The sequence below is a fragment of the Dama dama genome, chromosome 15 (assembly GCF_033118175.1).
Source record: "Dama dama isolate Ldn47 chromosome 15, ASM3311817v1, whole genome shotgun sequence".
NCBI classification, from domain to species: Eukaryota; Metazoa; Chordata; class Mammalia; order Artiodactyla; family Cervidae; genus Dama; species Dama dama.
Window position 1 is genome coordinate 9,311,072 of NC_083695.1, and position 20,844 is coordinate 9,331,915.

Genomic DNA, 20,844 nt, shown 5'->3' on the forward strand with positions numbered 1-20,844 from the left:
TGGTGTGAGAATCCTCTGTTCTTACAGTGCTCCATGTAGGTTTGGTGACAGTGTCCCTATAAACTTCCAACAAGACAGCTGTTATTCTCTGTCTTGCAACTTTTTATCTCTAGTGAATGGAAAATGTTACACCTTTAAAGGTCAGGGCCTTGAAAATGCCTGTATATTTCAGGCCATAGGCAACATGCTTGTAGCAAAAGCAATAGGATACAAAGGATAAAGGAAAAGAAAGATCCAATATGGAGTCAGATTTGCTCTTCCCTATTACATAATCTACAGCAAGGAATGTGCTGCTGCCATTGCAACTCAGGGAACCTGAGTCAGGATTCCAAGGTGCTGATTTGCAAACTGTTAAAAGATAAACTGAGGCATATATTTTAAAAAATTGAGAGTTTATTTGAGCAAAAATTGATTTGAATTGGGCAGCATCCAATCTAGCAAATAGAAAGAAGCTCTGAGGAGCTGTATGAAGTGAAAGCCTTTATTAGGCAGAAGGGAGTGGGAAGAGGAAAGTTATCTGGCAAAAGAAAAAAGTAGGTTGTATTATTGCAAAGTTATTTTTCTTTAGGGTAGCAGGAGTCTACCCAGAAGATTACCTCACTACTGCTAATCAGATGGTTCCTGATTTAACTTTCCATATAGTGGAAACTATAATTAAGCCTCAGTTTGGTAATGTGGGGCTTTAGCATAAGTGACTCCATTTTGGGCCTGTTGTCTTTTTCTTTGTTTGTTTTTTCCTTTTTTGTTATTGTTGCTTGTTCCTTTTTTTTTTTTCAACAAAAGAGAGAGAGGTGCAGATGTTCAGGAGCTGGTGGTAAACCCTACTTGGAGAGGGCAGGAGGGCTTCACAGGGAGAAATGAGACTTTGCCAAGGAAGAAAGCTGAGCAAGGATCTTTGGGGCTGAGGGAACCATAGACGCAAAAACTTTTATGCAGCTAAGTAGGTGAAACACCATGGTAAGTTTGGAGAAGTGTAAGCAATTAAACAAATTTTTCTAGCACATGTATTTCTGCTTTAGCCTTCTCCTTACCACCCATTTCTCCTCACCCCCTCCACCCTCTCTGCCACCTGCCCCTCTAGGTTGTCACGGAGCACCAGGCTGGGCTCCCTGTGTTATATAGCCGCTCCCCACTAGTTATCTGTTTTACAGATGGTAGTGTGTGTATGTCAGTAGTACTTTCTCAGTTTGTCACATCCTCTACATCCCCTGCTGTGTCCACAAGTCCATTCTCCACATCTGTCTCCATTCTTTCCCTGCAGACAGGTTCATCAGTATCATTTTTCTAGATTCCATATATATGCATTAACATACAATATTTGCTTTTCTCTTTCTGTCTTACTTCACTCTGTATTAATAGGCTCTAGGTTCATACACTTCACTGCAACTTATTCAAATTTGTTCTTTTTTATGGCTGAGTAATATTCCTTTGTATATATGTAAAATAACTTCTTATCCATTCATCTGTTAAAATTCATTCAGGTTGCTTTCATGTCCTGGCTATTGTAAATAGTGTTGCAATGAATATCGGGGCACTGCTGCTGCTGCTAAGTTGCTCCTGTCGTGTCCGACTCTTTGCAACCCCATGGACTGTAGTCCACCAGACTCCTCTGTCCATGGGATTCTCCAGGCAAGAATACTGGAGTGGGTTGCCATTACCTTCTCCAGAGGATCTTCCCAACCCAGGGACCAAACCCAATTCTCTGCATCTCCTGTATTGGCAGGCAGGTTCTTTACCACTAGTGCCACCTGGGAAGCCTGAATGTACACAAGGGGTATGTGTGTCTTTTAGAATTGTGGTTTTCTCAGGGTATATGCCCAGTAGTGGGATTGCTGGGTCATATGGTAGCTTTATTCCTAGTTTTTTGAAGAATCTCCATCCTGTTCTCCATAGTGGCTGTATCAATTTACATACCCACCAACAGTGCAAGAAGGTTTCCTTTTCTCCACATCCTCTCCAGCATTTACAGTTCGTAGATTTTTTGATGATAGCCATTCTGACTGGTGTGAGGTGGTACCTCATTGTAATTTTGATTTGCCTTTCTCTAATAATGAGCGGTATTGAGTATCTTTTCATGTGTTTATTGGCCATCTGTATGGCTTCTTTGGAGAAGTGTCTGCTTAGGTCTTCTGCCCATTTTTTAAATTGGATTGCTTGTTTTTCTAGTATTGAATTGCATGAGCTGCTTATATATTTTGGAAATTAATCCTTTGTTGATTGTTTAATTTGCAATTATTTTCTCCTGTTCTAAGGGTTGTCTTTTCATCTTGTTTATAGTTTCCTTTGCTGTGCAAAAGTTTGTAAATTTAATTAGATCCCATTTGTTTATTTTTGTTTTTATTTCCATTAAACTAGGAGGTGGGTCAAAGAGGATATTGCTTTGATTTATGTCAGAGTGTTCTACCTATGTTTTCCTCTAAGAGTTTTATAGTTTCTGGCCTGACATTTAAGTCTTTAATCCATTTTGAATTTATATTTGTGTATTGTGTTAGGAAGTGTTCTAATTCAGTCTTTTACATGTAGCTGTCCAGTTGTCCTAGCACCACTTATTGAAGAGGTTGTCTTTTCTCCATTGTATATTCTTTCCTCCTTTGTCAAAGATAAGGTACCCATTGGTGCATGGTTTATCCCTGGGCTTTCTATTTTGTTCCATTGGTCTATATTTCTGTTTTTTTTGTGCCAGTACCGTACTCTCTTGATGACTGTGACTTTGTAGTATAGTCTGAAGTCGAGGAGATTGATTCCACCAGTTCCGTTTTTCTTTCCCAAGATTCCTTTGGCTACTCAGGGTCTTTTGTATTTCCATACAAATTGTGAAATTTTTTGGCCTAGTTCTTTTGAAAAATACCCAGAAATAAACCTACCTAAAGGGATTAAAGACCTGTATGCAGAAAATTATTAGACACTGATGAAAGAAATCAAAGATGACACAAACAGATAGAGAGATATACCATGTTCTTAGAAGAATCAGTATTGTGAAAATGACTGTACTACCTAAAGAAATCTCAGAAGGTGTTATTTCAGTGGAGCCCTGGAGGATGTGAGAAACAGCCCATTATGTGGATGCAAGAGGTGGGGAACAGGGTGCTGGTGGTCTCAGGGATGGAGAAAGTGCTGTATACTTCGGAGACAGGACGCACGGTACATGGGATGAAAGAGAGGAAGAAATCAAGGCCGAATGCCAGGTTTCTTGGCTTAAGCAGCTGGGTCAGTGGCGGTGATGGGCATAGCCCTGGGCAGCTGGACAGGGGGACTGCATGACTCTCTGTGGTCTGCAGTCTAGTCCCCTTGGAGATGGTGTTACGCACCTGGTTCTTGGACTCTTTAATCAATAGAAATTGATAAGAAGCCAGACAAGAAACTCAGGCAAGGCTCTACGGGGACTCATGCTGTAGCATGAGGGGCCAAAAACAAGAAACAGGTGCCCTTGCTCGCTCTCCTAGAGAGAAGTGAACTGGTCCCCTAAATGTGGTGAGGGCGGAGGCAGATTGGTGAGCTGGGCGGAAGGGGAGGCCTGCGTGGCCAGCCTGCCCCCGTGGTGGTGCTGTGTGCAGGGATCATGTGCCGTTACCTGCTTTTGCTCCAGGCTCCTCAGAAGTGGCCCTTGGTTTGTGGCTTTTTTGTATCTTATTGTTCACAGTGTGTCTCAACTGCCATTGCCTGTGGTTATTTTTAGTACTTTATAGTTTCCTTGTATTCTGTTGCTGGGGGAGGCATTTGTCCAGGTCCAAGTGCAGGCGCTCAAGTAGAGGGTCACAGGTCCCAGCCTGTCTCAATTGTACTCAGTCGCTCCTCATGGTCCACTAGGGGCCTTTGAGGCCCTTCTTTTTGTGCGCCTGCCCTTCTATTGAATTGCTCAACTTCAAAAAGATTGAGAAAAGGAACCAGTCCAGTAGGAGCATTACAAGCTGGATGGATTTGTGAAATGAGACTGGCACCCAAATGTAAGAGAACGTTGTTCATCAAGTCTGCCATTAGTTGTTACATCTGGAGAAAACAAAATCAGAAATGTTTACTGAGACGTTTAAGAATCGAAACTTCAGGATGTTCTGTATATGACATCTTTTTTTCATTATCACAGAGAAGTGAGTTGAAGGTGCCATAAAACTGGCTGAAAAGTAATTTTCCTAATAGTGCGAATATTAATGACCGTTATCTGGTCTTTGTCCAAAGTATTTGCAGGCAGGGATTCATGATACTTGTCTAAAACCTCAATTCCTAAAGCATTTCTTGTGAAAATAGGAACATTCCTGTGCCCAGATTCTCAACAATAAAAGACACCAGGAACGTTTTCAAAACTGTTGGCCTGATTTAAATTTCACTGGAAAACAGCTTTTTAAAACCAAGTTGTCTGTATGTGGTCTCCGTGTGATCACTTCCCACTGGCAGCTGGTAACTGCCAGCTTCTGGTGGCTTGAGAAAGTGAGCTGTTTCCCACGCTCCCACACGGCAACCCAATCAGGATGTTTGTGCTGGGAGATGTTTGGATGGGGTTGAGGCAAAAAGGGCGAGAGACCAGCTGGACGAGGCTCCTTCCCCAACTCCTGTCTCTACAGCCTGTCCATGCATTCCAGAAAATCATTGCTGGTGCCAGGTGGTGATGGAAATTATGTCACCTGAATACTTAACAGCCCATGAACTTTGGTCAAATGGGAGGGTTTTGCTAAGTCTACAGTAACTCCCAAACCTGTTGCTCTTCTCCCTTCCCGGGGCCCAGAGTGGCTCCATCAACGCTGAACCTTTTACCTGGTTCTTGGCAGGTTGTAGTTTATTGTCTGCCTCTGCCCCCTCTAGGAATGAGGTCTGAAGTGACTGAGTGATAAGGCCATGGGCAGAGGAGGGAGGGAAGTAAGTCAGCTGGAAAACTCACAGGACTTCTAATCAACTGAACAACTGCAACTCCCTTCGATGCATTCCTGTTCTTCCAGTCTGTAGCTTCTTGAAGTGCAAACTAGGGTGCTACATGCAAAGTCGCTCCCATTGCATTCAGGATTTTTTAAAAAATTAATGGACTCCAGAAGTAAAAAGACCACTTGTGTGGTGTTCTTTGCCCCCAGATTCTTTACCACTGAGTCACCAGGGAAGCCCTGGAAGGATATGGGAGAGGCTCAAAGCCTCATCGTAAGCCCGGTTTTGCAAGGAGGCCCAAGCATGCCCACCACCAGGGGGGATATGGTCCCTTCCCCATTTTCCCAGGGAATGTGGATTTTCATAGGCTTTAGACTGGTTTCAAGAAGTGTTACCTGGACTTCCCTGGTGGTCCAGTGGTTAAGAATTTGCCTGCCAATGCAGGAGACATGGGTTTGATCCCTGGTCCTGGAGGATCCCACATGCCATGGGGAAACTGAGCCCATATGCCACAACTACTGAGCCTGCACTCTAGAAAAGCCACCACAGTGAGAAACCCAAGCCTTGCAACTAGAAAGTAGCCTTGCTTGCTACAACTAGAAAAAGCCCTGGTGCAGCAACGAAGATCCAGTGCAGATTAAAAAAAGAAAAAGAAAAAACATGATAATTGATTTCAAGAAGTGGTAACTGATAACTGGTTTCAAGAAGGCTGAATTAAGTGACTAAGTGAACATAATGAACTAAGTGAATTAAGTGAACATAGTGATTTTAAGAAGGGTCGATTTGGAGTTGGTCTCCCTGGGTTCAAATCCTGGTGCTGCCACTTATTGGTAACTTTGGACAAATTGATTCACTTATTAATACCTTATTTTCCACCTAAGAAAAATGTGGATAATAGTAACAGCTATTCTTGGGTCTGTCCTCCATGATAAATAGTGAAAGTTCTGTTTGACAACTTCATTGGCAAAAGACAGGGTTAATCTATGTTTGATTCATTATCATAGTCATTTTTCTTATTTTAAAAGAAATTCAATTGCAAACATCTTTGGGACCCCAGACACTGTGCCTGCTATCTGCCTGGCGGGGCTGTTAAAAACACCCTCAGCTGAGAGTAGCACCGTATTGCTTTTCTTGGCACCTTTTGATACCTGGTGAGGTTGAAATGGAACATGTTCCTCTTATTGGTCTTTCTTCTTGAAAACTGTTTGAAATACCCTTTGGCCTGCTTCCCATTGGAATCTTGATATTCTTTTATTTACATATAAACTTTGTTTTCTGATCATGCACATAATACATTTATCTTGAAAATTTTGGGGAAAAAGCAAATTTATTAGAATAAAAATGACCCTCAGAATTAAAAAAAATGGTAATAGCTATTCCTATGGGGTTCTTTTGAGGATTAGATATTAATAAGAGGTCTGGAACATGGTAAGCATCCAGTGATGTTAGCTATTGATGTAGGTCATTAATCTGCTCAAAATAACAACACCCTCGTGGCCCATTCACATTTACTTCTTGACTCTCATTTGCTTATTGTCTCATCATCTGTTTGTGTTAGTCCTCCACATCCTTCTGGATTGGGGGCGCCTTGAAAGCAGAGTCTGGGTTGTGCCCATTTGTGGACCCACAGCTCTAGCACAGCCCTGGTTTGTCATGATTAGTTCATCTGTTGAGTAAATTAAGGCAGGCTTTGATGATGACTTATGTTTGAATGGTGCTTTTTGTGCCACGAAGCACACACATGGGAAGCCTAAGACTCGAAGTTTAGAACCCTTGCCGAAGTCATATGACAGAGCCAGGTCCTGTGATTCTTTTATTTATGTGTTTATTTAGTTGGGTCAGGTCTTAGTTGCAGCTCCTGGGCACTCTAGTTGCTGTGTTAGGGCTTAGTTGCTCCGAGGCATGTGGGATCTTAGTTCCCCAACTGAATCAAACCTGTGTCGCCTGCATTGCAAGGCAGATTCTTAGCCACTGGATTACCATGGAAGGCCCAAGGTCTGTGATTCTTGCCCTTGCTCCTTCCAGTAGGCTGTCCTCTCTAGGAAGAGAATGCCAACTTCTGTAAGTCCAGATCATGTCTTTTGCCAGTTCTATTGTATCCGAATCTCACATAAGTGAAATTTTATAGCATGTACTACAGTTGTGTCTGGATTCTTTTGCTCAGCTTAATACTTGCGAGATTCACTCATGTTGTTTTGTGTATTTTTAAAAATCACTGCAGAGTATTCCACTATATGCTAAGACCAAAATTTATTTACCTGTTCTCTTGTTGATGGGTATCTAGGTGGTTCCCAATATTTGGTTGGGCTTCCCCAGTGGCTCAGTGGTAAAGAATCCCTCTGCCAGTGCAGGAGATGCAGGAGATGTGGGTTTGATCCCTGGGTCAGGAAATGGCAACCTGCTCCAGTGTTCTTGCCTGGAGAATCCCATGGCCAGAGGAGCCTGGTGGGCTATAGTCCCATAGGGTCATAAAGAATTGGACATGACTGAGCATGCACCAAATTTGGTTCTAAGTCTCTGCACTCCTTTTAATGATGCTTGGTTTTTTTACAGGTCACCACAAATGGCATCATTGCCATGAGTGAACCCCCAGCCAAAGAAACCCACCCTGGACCCTTCCCACCAACCTTTGGAGCAGTCGCCCCTTTCCTGGCGGACTTGGACACAACAGATGGCCTGGGGAAGGTCTACTATCGGGAAGACTTGTCTCCCTCTGTCACTCAGCTGGCTGCGGAGTGTGTCCAGAGAGGGTTCCCAGAAGTCTCTTTCAAGCCCAATAGTGCGGTGGTTGTCACTTGGGAATCCGTGGCTCCCTACCAAGGGCCTAGCAAGGACCCCGCGCTGGAAGGCAAGGTAAGCACCCGTCCAGGCACAGGGGCAAATAGTCTAACACGTTGGCTTTGCACACTTTGGTCTTCTGGTTTGTGCTACTCTGATGTACACCACATCCATGCGATTGATAAAGATAGGACATCCAAAGCAAAATCTAATAAGCTATTTATTGCAGGTCTGAAATGTCCAAAATCGTATCCACAGGGCTACCTAAATCTGTGTTGTAATGATGATCCAATGTAAAGAAAGCCAAGATCCCTGAGATAACTAGCCACATGGCAAGGACAGAGTTGATAAATTACAGCCCTAGCTGCTCTTACTTTGGGTGGTAGATAATGGGAGGTGGTTTCTAGACAGAGAATTTATTATGAGTTTATGAATATGCAGTGATAAAATAATAAAGCAGTCCCAAGAGATGTGAAGAACTAAAGACAAGACCCAAGTTCTAGTTGGGGGGACAAACCCCCCACCATCTATTTGTACCATGTGAATGGTTCAGGACACAGGTTTCTTTATAACCAGGGCTGCGGTTTCTGTAGATTCAGTGGTTGGGAAAGATGTTAGGCTGTGTAGAGCTTGGACCTGCACTTAGACGGGGAATATTTGAGCAGGTCAAGAAGCCCATCTCTAGATCTGAAGTGAGCCTTTAGGACATGCTTCAGTTTCTCCTTGGAAAAATAAATTCACTCCACCATTATTTAACTTTTATAGCATGACAGGGTAGAGTACAACTTGAAAGGTCCAAAAGCATCTTTAAATGGAGGAAATGTTCCAGGCTGGTGGTTCCCAACGTGTGTACCACAGAATACTGGTCCTACAGACAGTCCTTGAGGAAAAAGACTCCTTGGGCCAAATAAGTTTGGGAGATGCTAAAACTATAGGTCCCTCTTGGTGTCTCAGTCTGGAAAGCCCTACAGTATGGAAACCTGCTTACCTTAGTTTAATTTAGTCAGCCCTAAACCTCTTGGCTGTGCCGTTTTCCCTCCCAAATAAGACATTGCATCCCAGAGAGCACACTTTGGAGAAATCTGACACGTTTTGCTTTGGCACCTATACCCGCCTGAGTGGCATGCTTGAAAACTGTTTAAAACCTTCAGTTTCTTGGGACTTCCCTGATGGTCCAGTGGTTGAGATTCCATGCGTCCATGACGGGGGCATGGATTCCTTCCCTGGTGGAACTAAGATCCCACATGCCACATGGCATGGCAAAAAATAAATCAATAAAATAAAACCTTAAATTTCTCAAGTGTGCATCCTCTTTACTTGAGTAATAACTGCCCGACCCATTGTACAGAGCTCTTGCCTGCCTCAAGGGTCCAGTCCCCTCTCATCCTGACTTCTCCAGTCCCCCCTGTAGCAGCTGGACCAGATTGTTTGCAATCCCCTGATGAGGCTTTTTGCTTGCTTGTTTCAGCCACAGCCTCATGCGCTGGTTGTGCTCTGCTTGTGATGGCCTCTCCCTGACCCTCACTGCTCGCGTTGAGCGCCTGCTTGTTCACTCAGCCTCCTCTGCCCCCGCCCCTTCCAGCCCTGGGCACTCTGCCTGCACGCAGCTCGGTTACAGAATCCATGCTTTAGTTTGGGAATGTTTTGTTCAGATGTCAGTCTTCCCACCTAAACTGTTAAATTCTCAAGTGCCGGGATCATGTATTTTTATCCTTCGTCTTCACAGTGCTTGGGGCCATGTCTCGCACCCAGGAAAGGTACTAACGTGAAGGAATACGTTCTCTGCCCGATTCTCATGTGCTGGCTCACATAGTCCTCCTAACATTTCTGTGCAGTAGGTGATTTTCTCTCCATTTTACAGATTCAGAAGTCAAGGTTCAGAGAGGTTAAGTAACATGCCCAAGGTCACTCAGCCAATGATGAGGGCAAGGAGTTGGATTCAGATCTGTTTTCTCCCAAAGCTCATGTTCTTTCTCACTGAACAGTGCCTGGGCTCAATAAACTAAATAATAAATGTGGTTCAATATGTTTAATGACTGTGTAAACAATTTCTGGGGATAAGAATTTGCAAATTTGCTTGAGAGAGAGAGGTAGCATCTCTATAATTTTTGGTTAACCCTAGGGTCACAGTTAGGCAGAAGGTATTCATTGGCTAATTAGAAAATTTCATGTTGACGTAGCCTTAGAGATATTTAAGTGGAATTATCCTGGAATACTGTCCTTGCTACAAAAATATTTCTTTAGAATAAGGTGCAAATAGTGCCATCTCTGTATTTTTTATATGTAGTCTGGTGAATAGCACAGTTTAAGATCCTGAGTAACTGAATCTTAACTCATCTTTGCAGAGAAACACATTCCAGTCCATTCTGGCCTCCTCTGATTCCAGCACCTATGCCATTTTCCTTTATCCTGAGGATGGTCTGCAATTCTACACGACGTTCTCAAAGAAGGAGGAGAACCAGGTTCCTGCGGTGGTTGCTTTCAGCCAAGGTTTAGTAGGATTGATATGGAAGAGTGACGGCGCTTATAATATATTTGCTAATGACAGAGAATCAATTGGAAATCTGGCCAAGTATGCTTTTTTATTCTTCAGTAGATTCTTCCTTTAATAAGATTCTCAACTGACTGTTTTATAAGAATAATGTAATGGGCTTTATAGAATATCACCTAAAAATGTGGATTTAAATTCTGTAGGGGACTTTGCTGCAAGTTCACTGGTTAGGACTCTGCATTCTCACTGCCAACCGCCCAGGTTCAATCCCTGGTTGGGGAATTAAAATCCTTTAAGCCGTGCAGTGTGACCAAAAACAAACAAAAAGTTTAAATTTTGTGTATAGTTTTTATATTATGTAGTACTTTTCTCCTGATGAATTCAGGGAATATACTCTTAGAATGAAAGGCATCCAAGTTTTTAGATATCATTTTCATTTGAAACAGTTTTATCATGTCTTCTATAAAGTTAGAAATACAAATTATTCAAAACTATCTCTTGCTATGAATCCATGGCTGAGAGGGTTTTTCCCTACACTGACTGGGGCTGGGAATGTTGTTATGATAGAAACAGTGCTCTCTTGGCCTATTTTGTAGAATTTGGCAAAAGGGGGGAAAGCTCAGACTTCTTTTTCTAATAATTAAACTTAATTATTCTTTAAAAAAGGAAGCACCTCCTCCCCCCAATTTCATTTTGTCAGTGGAGTCTGAAACTCCTCTACCTTTTGATAATGTACTGGTAAATATTTAACAACTGACTTTATGCAGGTTGGGGAAGCCCTCACTCATTTATAGCATTTGCCTATTTCCGTGGTATAAATATGTCTACCATGGCCGGTTTTCAGCTGTTACATCATGTCACTCACCCGGAGGTTGAGAAAAGGTGAACCATTATATAGTATTCTCACCCTAGAGGTGCAGTAGATCCAGATAACTTCAAGAACATAGCTAATAGGAACATAATTCATATGGGATAGCTTTTTAATATAGTTTGTTTAATTGTAAGTTTATATAATTTGATTTTTTATAAGCTGGTTCAAGCATCACTGCCTTTACTCAAGTCCCAGGTAGACAGACTGATTAGACATCCAATTTCTGCAGGACTTTCTTGATTTCTCATTCCCTGTCCCAGTCCAGTCTTTTGCTCAATGTTCTCCATTGAATAATGTATGTCCCTTCTTTCTATCATAAAATCTGGTCACTTTGTACAATTTCTGATAGTAAAACAGTATCAGAACAGTAAAAATGGTAGTGTAAGAGGCAGAGATTAGGGCTATTGTATTTTATAACTATAAAATGCCCTTAGATTCTGAATATCATTTGCATTTTACTATACCCTCTGAGCATAAAAAGGTTAACTGAGACCTGTCCAAGGTTCCACAGCCAACAGTGTTAGGATTTCTAATAAACCAAGTCTGTCCTGTTTTCACTCATAACTTTTGACACTAAATGCATGGTTTTTTCCCCTCTTATCAACTAATTCTTCAACTCTTCAGATACCAACTGGGTATCCTATAACTTAATTCAGTTCTGACACTAACTGCTTAGAATCAGCACAGACCTCACAGCTTAAGGGCTCACTCCTGCAAGGCTGCCCCCCCTTCAGACATCCCTTGAAAGTCCCAAGTTGCTGCCTACACTTCCTATTAACCAGCTATAAATTGGGGTCTCCATGACTCCCTGCTCAGGTTTGATAATTTGCTAGAAAGGCTCACAGAATTCAGGGAAGTACTTCACTGACTATTACTAGTTTATTATAAAGGATACAACTCAGGAACAGCCAAATAGAAGAGATACATAGGGCAAGGGGCAAGGTATGAGGGGAGGAGGAGGTAAGGGGCTTCCATGCCCTCTCTGGGCACACCACCCTCCTAGCACACTTCAACTGTGTCCACCAGTCCAAGAGCTCTGTCAACCTGATAACTTAGGAATTTTTATTGCATAGGCATGATTGATTAAATCATTGGCCATTGGTGATTAACTAATCTCCAACCCCACTTCCCCACCCCCTTCCTGGAAGTCAGGGTGTGGGGCTGAAAATTCCAACCCTATAATCATGCCTTGGTCTTCCTAGTGACCAACCGCCTTTCTGAAGCTACCCAGGGTCCCGAGCCACTAGTCATCTCATTAGCATACAAAAAGGCATTCTTATCACTCCAGAGATTACAAGGACCTTAGGGGTTATATGCCAGAACCAGAGACAAAGACCAAATACTCTCATATCACAGCATGTCCCCAGAAAGAGCATAATGGGAAAAAAATGCACACAAATCCAGTCAACAGGTTGCTCATACTGATGAGCAATTTGTATAAACACATTTTAAAGTCTGAAAATATCCCTGAGCATGCCTCTGGAGTGGCTGAGAAGAAGCCTTTGCTGGGGTTGGGCCCACTGGATATAGCTTCACCATATCCTGCTGGATGTTCTCAGCTCTGTGAGGAACAGACAGGACCACATCTGCTCACCTATCCTCCACCAAGGCTGTGGGCAGTAGCAGGCCATGGGGTTTGAATTGACATGGATCTCCGGGGCTCCTTCTGCTTGGTTGGTGGGGGCTGTTGGTAGGTTGCTGGCCTGTTTCCAAGAAGCCTGTCCTTCCTTCTAGGAGCAGCAACTCTGGGCAACAGGGCGTCTGGGTGTTTGAGATTGGGAGTCCGGCCACGGCCAGTGGCGTGGTCCCCGCGGACGTGAACCTGGGACTGGATGATGGAGCAGAGTATGACGATGAGGATTATGACTCAGTGACGCATCTGGGCCTGGAGGACGTGGTTACTACATCCTTCCCTTATGAGGCCCCAAGAAGGGGAGACAGTGGCACGTACAACACACCCAGTGACCTCTCCCCCCGCCGCATGGCTACTGAGAGACCCCTCACACCTCCCACGGAGAGGACCAGGTCTTTCCAGCTACCCGGGGAGAGGTTTCCCCAGCAGCAGCCACAGGTCATAGATGTGGACGAAGTCGAGGAAACAGGAATCGGTAAGGCCATTTGTGTGGCAGGTGGTATGTTGTTGGATATTTGCGTTTCCACACAGGGGAGCGTTGCTGGGGGTTGTCAGCTGTGTGCATTATTTGGAAGTTTGTAAGGATGAGAGCCTGGAAAAGGAGGGGGTGGAACTTATGGCTACAAAGCATGAGTGAAGTGAGAAGTGAAAGTATTAGCTGCTCAGTTGTGTCCAACTCTTTGCGACCCCGTGAACTGTGGCCTGCCAGGTTCCTCTGTCCATGGAATTCTCCAGGCAAGAATGCTGAAGTGGGTAGCCATACCCTTCTATAGGGGATCCTCCTGACCCAGGGATTGAACCCAGCCCTCCCACGTTGAAGGCATATTCTTTACCACTGGAGCCACCAGAACACGGGTGGAGGGACCCAAAGGCTGCAAAGACCAAGGGATCCAGAGTTAGGGCTGGGGTTAGGGATCCAGAGTTAGGGCTGGGGTTAGGGATCCAGAGTTAGGGCTGGGGTTAGGGATCCAGAGTTAGGGCTGGGGTTAGGAAGAGTGTAGAATGCGTCCTCTTTCAAGTTTCCTATTGTTCTTTTTGTGTGTGTTTTAAAGAGAAAAGTGCTTTAGAATTAGTTTGAAAGTCAGATTTCCTTCCTTATTTGTGATTTCTGAGATCAGCAATATACTCACCCACCTGAAAAAACATTTTAGAAGTTCCTCTGTTGACATGGTTTATCTTTGACATTTATTTCCTCTTGGTTTATGGAAGGAGGATGGTTGATTATTTTTCCTCCAGGCTCCAGTCAGTTTCAGAGTTTGTGAACATTAAAAATACAAAATAACCGGATCTACTTTTCGAGGATGGTTTTAAAGTACAACGTCTGTTTTTTCCATAAGATGTTATGGAAAAACCCAAGCAAACTTAACTTTTTGGCCAAATCAATATATCAGACCATGACTTCATGGCAAATAGATGGGGAAACAATGGAAACAGTGACAGACTTTATTTTCTTTGGCTCCAAAATCACTTCAGATGGTGATTGCAGCCTTGAAATTAAAAGATGCTTGCTCCTTGGAAGAAAAGCTACGACCAACCTAGACAGCATACTAAAAAGCAGAGACATTACTTTGCCAACAAAGGTCCGTCTAGTCAAAGCTATGGTTTTTCCAGTAGTCATGTACGAATGTGAGAGTTGGACTATAAAGAAAGCTGAGCGCCAAAGAATTGATGCTTTTGAACTGTGGTGTTGGAGAAGACTCTTGAGAGTCCTTTGGACAACAAACAGATTCAACCGGTCCATCCTAAAGGAGATCAGTCCTGAATATTCATTGGAAGGACTGATGCTAAAGCTGAAGCTCCAATACTTTGGCCACCTGATGTGAAGAAGTGACTCATTGGAAAAGACCCTGATGCTGGGAAAGATTAAAGGCAGGAGGAGAAGGGAACGACAGAGTATGAGATGGTTGGCATTGCTGACTCAATGGACATGAGTTTGAGCAAGCTCTGAGAGTTGTTGCTAGACCAGGAAGCCTGGCGTGTTGCAGTCCATGGGGTTGCAAAGAGTCAGACAGGACTGAGATACTGAAGTGAACTGAACTGAATGTATCATATTTTTGCTAGTTTCAGAGGAAAATGTAGCATTTTCAAGTGTACCATTTGAATTCCAGCATGCTTTGAATTGTCTTATAAAAGACATTGGAACTAGACTGTGTTCTTTTTTTATTTTTGCCCTTCAGGTTGACCAGTAATATTCCTGTCAAGGGGCTGGCCCAAGCCTTTAAATGATACTTAACTATGATTGTTTCTACTATGAAGTTATCATAAGGCCCTCAAAAAACCTACTCTTAAAAAAAAAAAGAAAAAAAAAAAACCCTACTCTCCCCCCCAAAAAAGAATTTAAGATAGACAAAGTCAGATTTCCCACACTTGAAAACCTTGAAGAAATGTAGTAGAAGCTAATAATAAATAATCACACTCAAAAAAGAAAAATCTACCCCATTCCACGTTATTCACCCATTTTTATTTCTCCTTACTTGTTGTGGTTTGTCTCATAGCAATTGCCATAAATGTTTATTCTTATCAAGTATCCCAAAGCATGGGCAGGATTTGGTGGCCAGAGAAGTGTGCTTACTTCCTTCTGAGGCACAGAGATGGAGAGGTGACGTTTAGTGACATGATGAGGACCTGGGTTCATGTCTCAGGGCTCCCCTTACACACATGGCACCCTGGATTTCCCGGGGTGATGCTGACATCTAGCATGTGGATCTTACAGCTGGATCTCAGAGTGATCTCTCTAGGATAGGTCATGCGCATGTTTATTTGCATATGTTGAGTTTTGAGGGCTTCTCAGGTGGTGCTAGTGGTAAAGAAAGTGTTAATCGCTTAGTCGTGTCCAACTCTTTGCGACCCCTGGCGACTATAGGCTGCCAGGCTCCTCTGTCCATGAAATTCTCCAGGCAAGAATACTGGAGTGGGTTGCCATGCCTTCCTCCAGGTGATCTTCCCGACCCAGGGATCGAACCCAGGTTTCCTGCATTGCAGACAGACTCTTTACTGTCAGATCCACCAGGGAAACTCCAGAGTGGTAAAGAACCCACCTGCCAATGCAGGAGATGTAAGAGAGGCGGGTTTGATGCCTGGGTCGGGAAGATCCCCCGGAAGAGGGCATGGCAACCCACTCCAGTATTCTTGTCTAGAGAATCCCATGGACAGAGCCTGGTGAGCTATAGTCAGAGTCAGCAAAAATTCAGACACAACTGAAGTGACTTAGCATGTGTGCATGCATGTTGAGTTTTGAGTCTCATCCTGCTTTCACACCACATAGGTGTCTCTGAAATTCTCATTTGTGAAGCCATCACTTTGAAATGAGAGCATAGCTAGTCCCAACAACTCATGGTAATATATTAGTTGGTACTGGTAACAACAACAACAAAAAGCCTAGATCTGAACCCCAACTGTGTTTAAAAGAGATCTTTCTCTGCCCTTAATCCCAGTTATTTCACTGTTTTTATTAGAAAGGTTGGTCTTCTGTAGCCAGCAGTGCATTCCTGGTGTTATTTGAATAGTCATCCACAGATATATCAGCCATAACAGACCCACTGGGAGCTGAGCTTAAGCAATCAGTAGCATCACATGCGTTCAGCTCAGGGCCCAAGTGTCTTTGACTCCAAATGCCATGTATACATCCAGGAAATTCCCTTCTGGGTGTGTAGAACTCCTGGAATCTACCTGGGGTCAAACTTTACTGTTATTTTCACTCATAACAATTATAAATTGGGTCATTATCCCCTCCAAAAGTTCATCCCTTCTTGTGCTTTTGAATTCATTCCAAATTAGTGTGCTTTGGATTTTTAAGTTTAATGAGCTTGCTCATCATTCTAATAAAAGCAACCTTGGCGGGAGAACCATTTGCACTAGGGAGAAATTCATGTTTCTTGGGCCAAAGGCTGTTAGAGCAGGTATGACTGAGGAATAAACCAGCTTTTAACTCTAAGAGCTTCTGACTTACCCCCTGGTGAGAACAATGGGGCCAACAAGTTTAAAATACTTTAAGCTCATTAAAATGGCACATTTTGTGTTATATGTATTTTACCACGATAAAAAAATAATTTTAAAATATTTTAACGTCTGCATCCAAATTTGATGCTGTTTTTATTAGAAAGGTCAGTCTGATGCATATCTGATGATGTTTGATGGATGCCATATTAAGATTGACATTGGACAGCTATCACCCAATATTGATTCATTGATACCAAGGACATTGGATTATAGCATTTAAAAAAAATTCACCCTTGCGACTTCCCTGGCAGTCCAGTGGTTAAGACTCCATGCATCCATCTCGAGGGGAGCAGGTTCAATCCCTAGTCAGGAAACTAAAATCCCACATCCCTCATGGCACAGCCAAAAGGTAAAAATTAAAATAGTAATAATTCACCTATGTGATTTCTCAAACTCCTTTTAGACCTACATGCCTCAATGATTGAGTGATGGAACCACTGTACTAGTTAAGTGGCTACAGGTAGAGAGCCCTGTGTCTGAAGGGCCTGAGCAGACGTCTCTGCAGGTAGAGAGCCCTGTGTCTGAACGGCCTGCGCAGATGTCTCTGCAGGTAGAGAGCCCTGTGTCTGAAGGGCCTGCGCAGACGTCTTTGCAGGTAGAGAGCCCTGTGTCTGAAGGGCCTGCGCAGACATCTCTGCAGGTAGAGAGCCCTGTGTCTGAAGGGCCTGAGCCGACGTCTCTGCAGGTAGAGAGCCCTGTGTCTGGAGGGCCTGAGCGGACGTCTCTGCAGGTAGAGAGCCCTGTGTCTGAAGGGCCTGAGCAGACGTCTCTGCAGGTAGAGAGCCCCGTGTCTGAACGGCCTGCGCAGTCTTGCACACTCGGGGGTGCAGTGTTCTAAAGCCCCCTCATCCCGAGTCCGGCGAAGCGCTCACTGGTGTGCTGTGTTCTCTCCGAGCAGTGTTCAGCTACAACACGGACTCCCGGCAGACGTGCGCCACCAACAGACACCAGTGCTCTGTGCACGCGCAGTGCAGGGACTTTGCCACCGGCTTCTGTTGCCGCTGTGTTGCTGGCTACACGGGGAATGGCCGGCAGTGTGTTGCGGAAGGTACTGTGCCTTTCTCTGATCCTTTTTAAGGGGGAGAAAAGGGAGGAGTGGAGATTTTGTTTTTGTGCTTGTTTTGAAATCTTGCCTTTACCCAGATCTCTAAAGGTCGGTGGTGGTTTCAGCTGGGCAGTGATATTTCATCTCTCACTCCTCGTTCTCGCTCTGTTTCTCTATGGGGGTGAGGGGCGGTCCTGGGGAATGCCCTTTTTACTAATAAGGGGAGGTCTCTTTCCTTCCTGTGGTGTTTCTCCATCTCTGAAATGATGACTGTTGAGAACCCATCTTCAGGCTGAAATGTTGAAATTATGCAACCTGGACCATGAATTGTCAGCCCCCCTCGTTTTCCTCCATTTCTTTCAAACCTCTTCTTTTGGCATCATTCAGACTTATGTTGATGGTGGTTCAACTCCAGCAGGGCCATGGTGGGCTGGCCAACCCAAAATGTTGGGTTGGCCCAAAAGTTTGTTCAATAAGTACTTTATTCAGTAAAGGTCTTGGTGAAAATGAAGAATATGTCTTTTATTTGTACTTTAAACCAAACTAACTTTCTGGCCAATGCAATATGTAGGGGGTAAGGACTATTCCAGTCCCCCTTCTCTCTGGTATTCCTGTCCTTGTGTCCCCAGAACCCCAGCATGGTGATGGAGGAGCAGAAGGGGCGCATCACAGCTAACTTTGGAGACCAGACCCATTGTGCTGTCAACTCCAAAACAGATTTGTCTGTGGACTGGCTTCAGTCCTGAGCTCTGCACCCCCAAAAAAGGATCAACCAGTCTTGATGTTCTCAGATGTTCTGAAAAATCTCTGTAAAAGTCTAGAGGGTCCAAATAACACTTTACTTAGAGAGGTAGACTTATGGGAACCCAAGACCATAAATTAGAATGAAAGCAAAAATAAAACAAACTGTACTGAACACCTGTCTCTGCAGATGCCAAATCACTCCACTTGTCACCCGTCATTTTCCTTGTGTGTTTAAGGAGGAACATCAGTTGCTTGGCAAAATATGACTAAATAAAACTCAATTGGAGGAATACTTTTCTGTTTTTCAGATTTCCTGCCATAGCTAAAGTTAAATCAGTTATTTTAATTTGCTTAAAAAAAAGAAAAAAAGAAAGGTTCCAAAAAAAAAGTTCCTTCTAGGTCACAATTAATCTTGTAAATACTGTCTTTAGCAAGGACAGAAAATTCTGTATGCTTTGCGTGTTAATTTGGGGGGATGTTTTAAACATCTATAAATGTGTTATCTCTTTTCTTGCCCGTTGCCCCAAGAATGACATGCTTTTGCTGCTTTGTTTCGGGCTTGGCTTTTATATTTCGCTTGCCCTGGGAAGAACTTCCACAATTTACAATGAACCCTTCTTCTCAAAGACCAATCTCATGAGCTCTTTCCATGCCAAATGTCAGAGCTGGAAATGCTGACAGGTTGCATTTGGCAGCAAGCTTGGATATGAAAGATTGCTCAGCTACATTTTTTGACGTACTAAACACGCCCTGTCATAGTTTTGTGGTTTAAATATTTGTTGGAATCTTACTACTTTTGAAATATTTTTCTAGCTCCAAGTTTGATGGAAAAAATTTGGTTTTCTTCCCTTGGCTTTCCTGCTTGTTTCTGTAATTGTTTGGGGGAGGCATTTTTTCGATATTAGTCTTCTAACTTTGTAGCATTTCCCCGGTGTAATGACACAGTTTATGTGCAGAAATACTCTGTGTGTCAAATCTGCCTTGACTTGTCAGTGACCTTGTTTTGGGGGGTTTTGTTGCTTTGGGGGCCACACCGTGTGGCATGAGGGCCCAACCAGGGATTGAACCCATGCCCCCTCCAGTGAAAGTGTGGAATCTTAACTGCGGGACTGCCAGGGAGGTCCCTCAGTGACTGTTTAGCAGCTGTGCTATACTTAGTCGCTCAGTCATGTCTGACTCTGCGACCCCATGGACTATATGTAACTCACCAGGCTCCTCTGTCCATGGGGATTCACCAGGCAAGAATACTGGAGTGGGTTGCCATGTCCTTCTCCAGGGGATCTCCCCAACCCAGGGGTCGAACTCAGGTCTCTCACATTGCAGGCGGATTCCTTACCGCCTGAATCACCAGGGAAGCCCTGCTGCTGCCGCTGCTAAGTCGCTTCAGTCGTGTCCGACCCTGCGCGACCCCATAGACGGCAGCCCACCAGGCTCCTCCGTCCCTGGGATTCTCCAGGCAAGAACACTGGAGTGGGTTGCCATTTCCTTCTCCAATGCATGAAAGTGAGAAGTGAAAGTGAAGTCGCTCAGTCGTGTCCGACTCTTAGCGACCCCATGGACTGCAGCCTACCAGGCTCCTCCGTCCATGGGATTTACCAGGCAAGAGTACTGGAGTGGGGTGCCATTGCCTTCTCCAAGGGAAGCCCTAGGGTATATTAAACACAGCAGAAAGTCTTTAGAACACAGGCAGTGGTGCTCAGATGAGAGCTCATTTGTCTGAGATTAGTCTACAAATTTTACTGAGAACTTACCATGTACAGAAAGCTCTGCTATGATGGAACCAGGGAATTGGGTGTGAAGATCCTGTCTCTAGTCATTTACAATCTAGGAAGAGAAACATGATATGTACAATCAATAAGTGGTAGAATTTAATTCTATATCAAACCTGATGTACTTACCTCTTCCTTCAGCTTTTTTTTTTTAAAGATGTCAGTAACACAATCAAGGTATACCATTTGGTGGTTTTTAGTATTTTCACTAAGTTATTCAACCGTTACCTCTAATTTTAGAGCATTTTCATCACACCAGAAGGAAACCTGGATCTTTTAGCTGCTATCCTCAATTCATCCTCACTCCCAGGCTCTGTCAACAGCTAATCTGCTGTCTGCCCGTGTGGGTCTTCCTGTTCTGGACATTCCATATAAATGGAATCATATATCATAGGACTTTTGTGTTTGGCTTCTTTTACTTAGCATAATGTATTCAGGGTGTATCCATGTTTTAGGATATATCAGTACCTTATTCCTTTTTCCTAGCTAAATAATATTCTACTGTATGGATTTTCCACATTTTATTTATCTGTGCATCAGTTGATGGACATTTGAGTGCTTTCCCATTTTGGCTATTAATGAATAATGCTGTTAAGAACATTCATGTATAAGTTTTCAAGTGAACAAATGTTTTCTGTTTTCTTGGGTGTGTATATATACTCAGGA

General features: G+C 43.6%; 1 protein-coding gene across 1 annotated transcript in view; it reads left to right on the plus strand.

Moving 5' to 3' along the window:
• NID1 (nidogen 1) overlaps positions 1-20,844 on the plus strand; it is a 91,598-nt gene that overhangs the window by 19,635 nt on the left and 51,119 nt on the right. The window contains exons 2-5 of the mRNA XM_061161426.1: positions 7,402-7,701; positions 9,972-10,198; positions 12,723-13,096; positions 17,519-17,668. Coding sequence (XP_061017409.1) covers positions 7,402-7,701; positions 9,972-10,198; positions 12,723-13,096; positions 17,519-17,668 — 1,051 coding nt within the window. The remainder of the gene's footprint in view (positions 1-7,401; positions 7,702-9,971; positions 10,199-12,722; positions 13,097-17,518; positions 17,669-20,844) is intronic.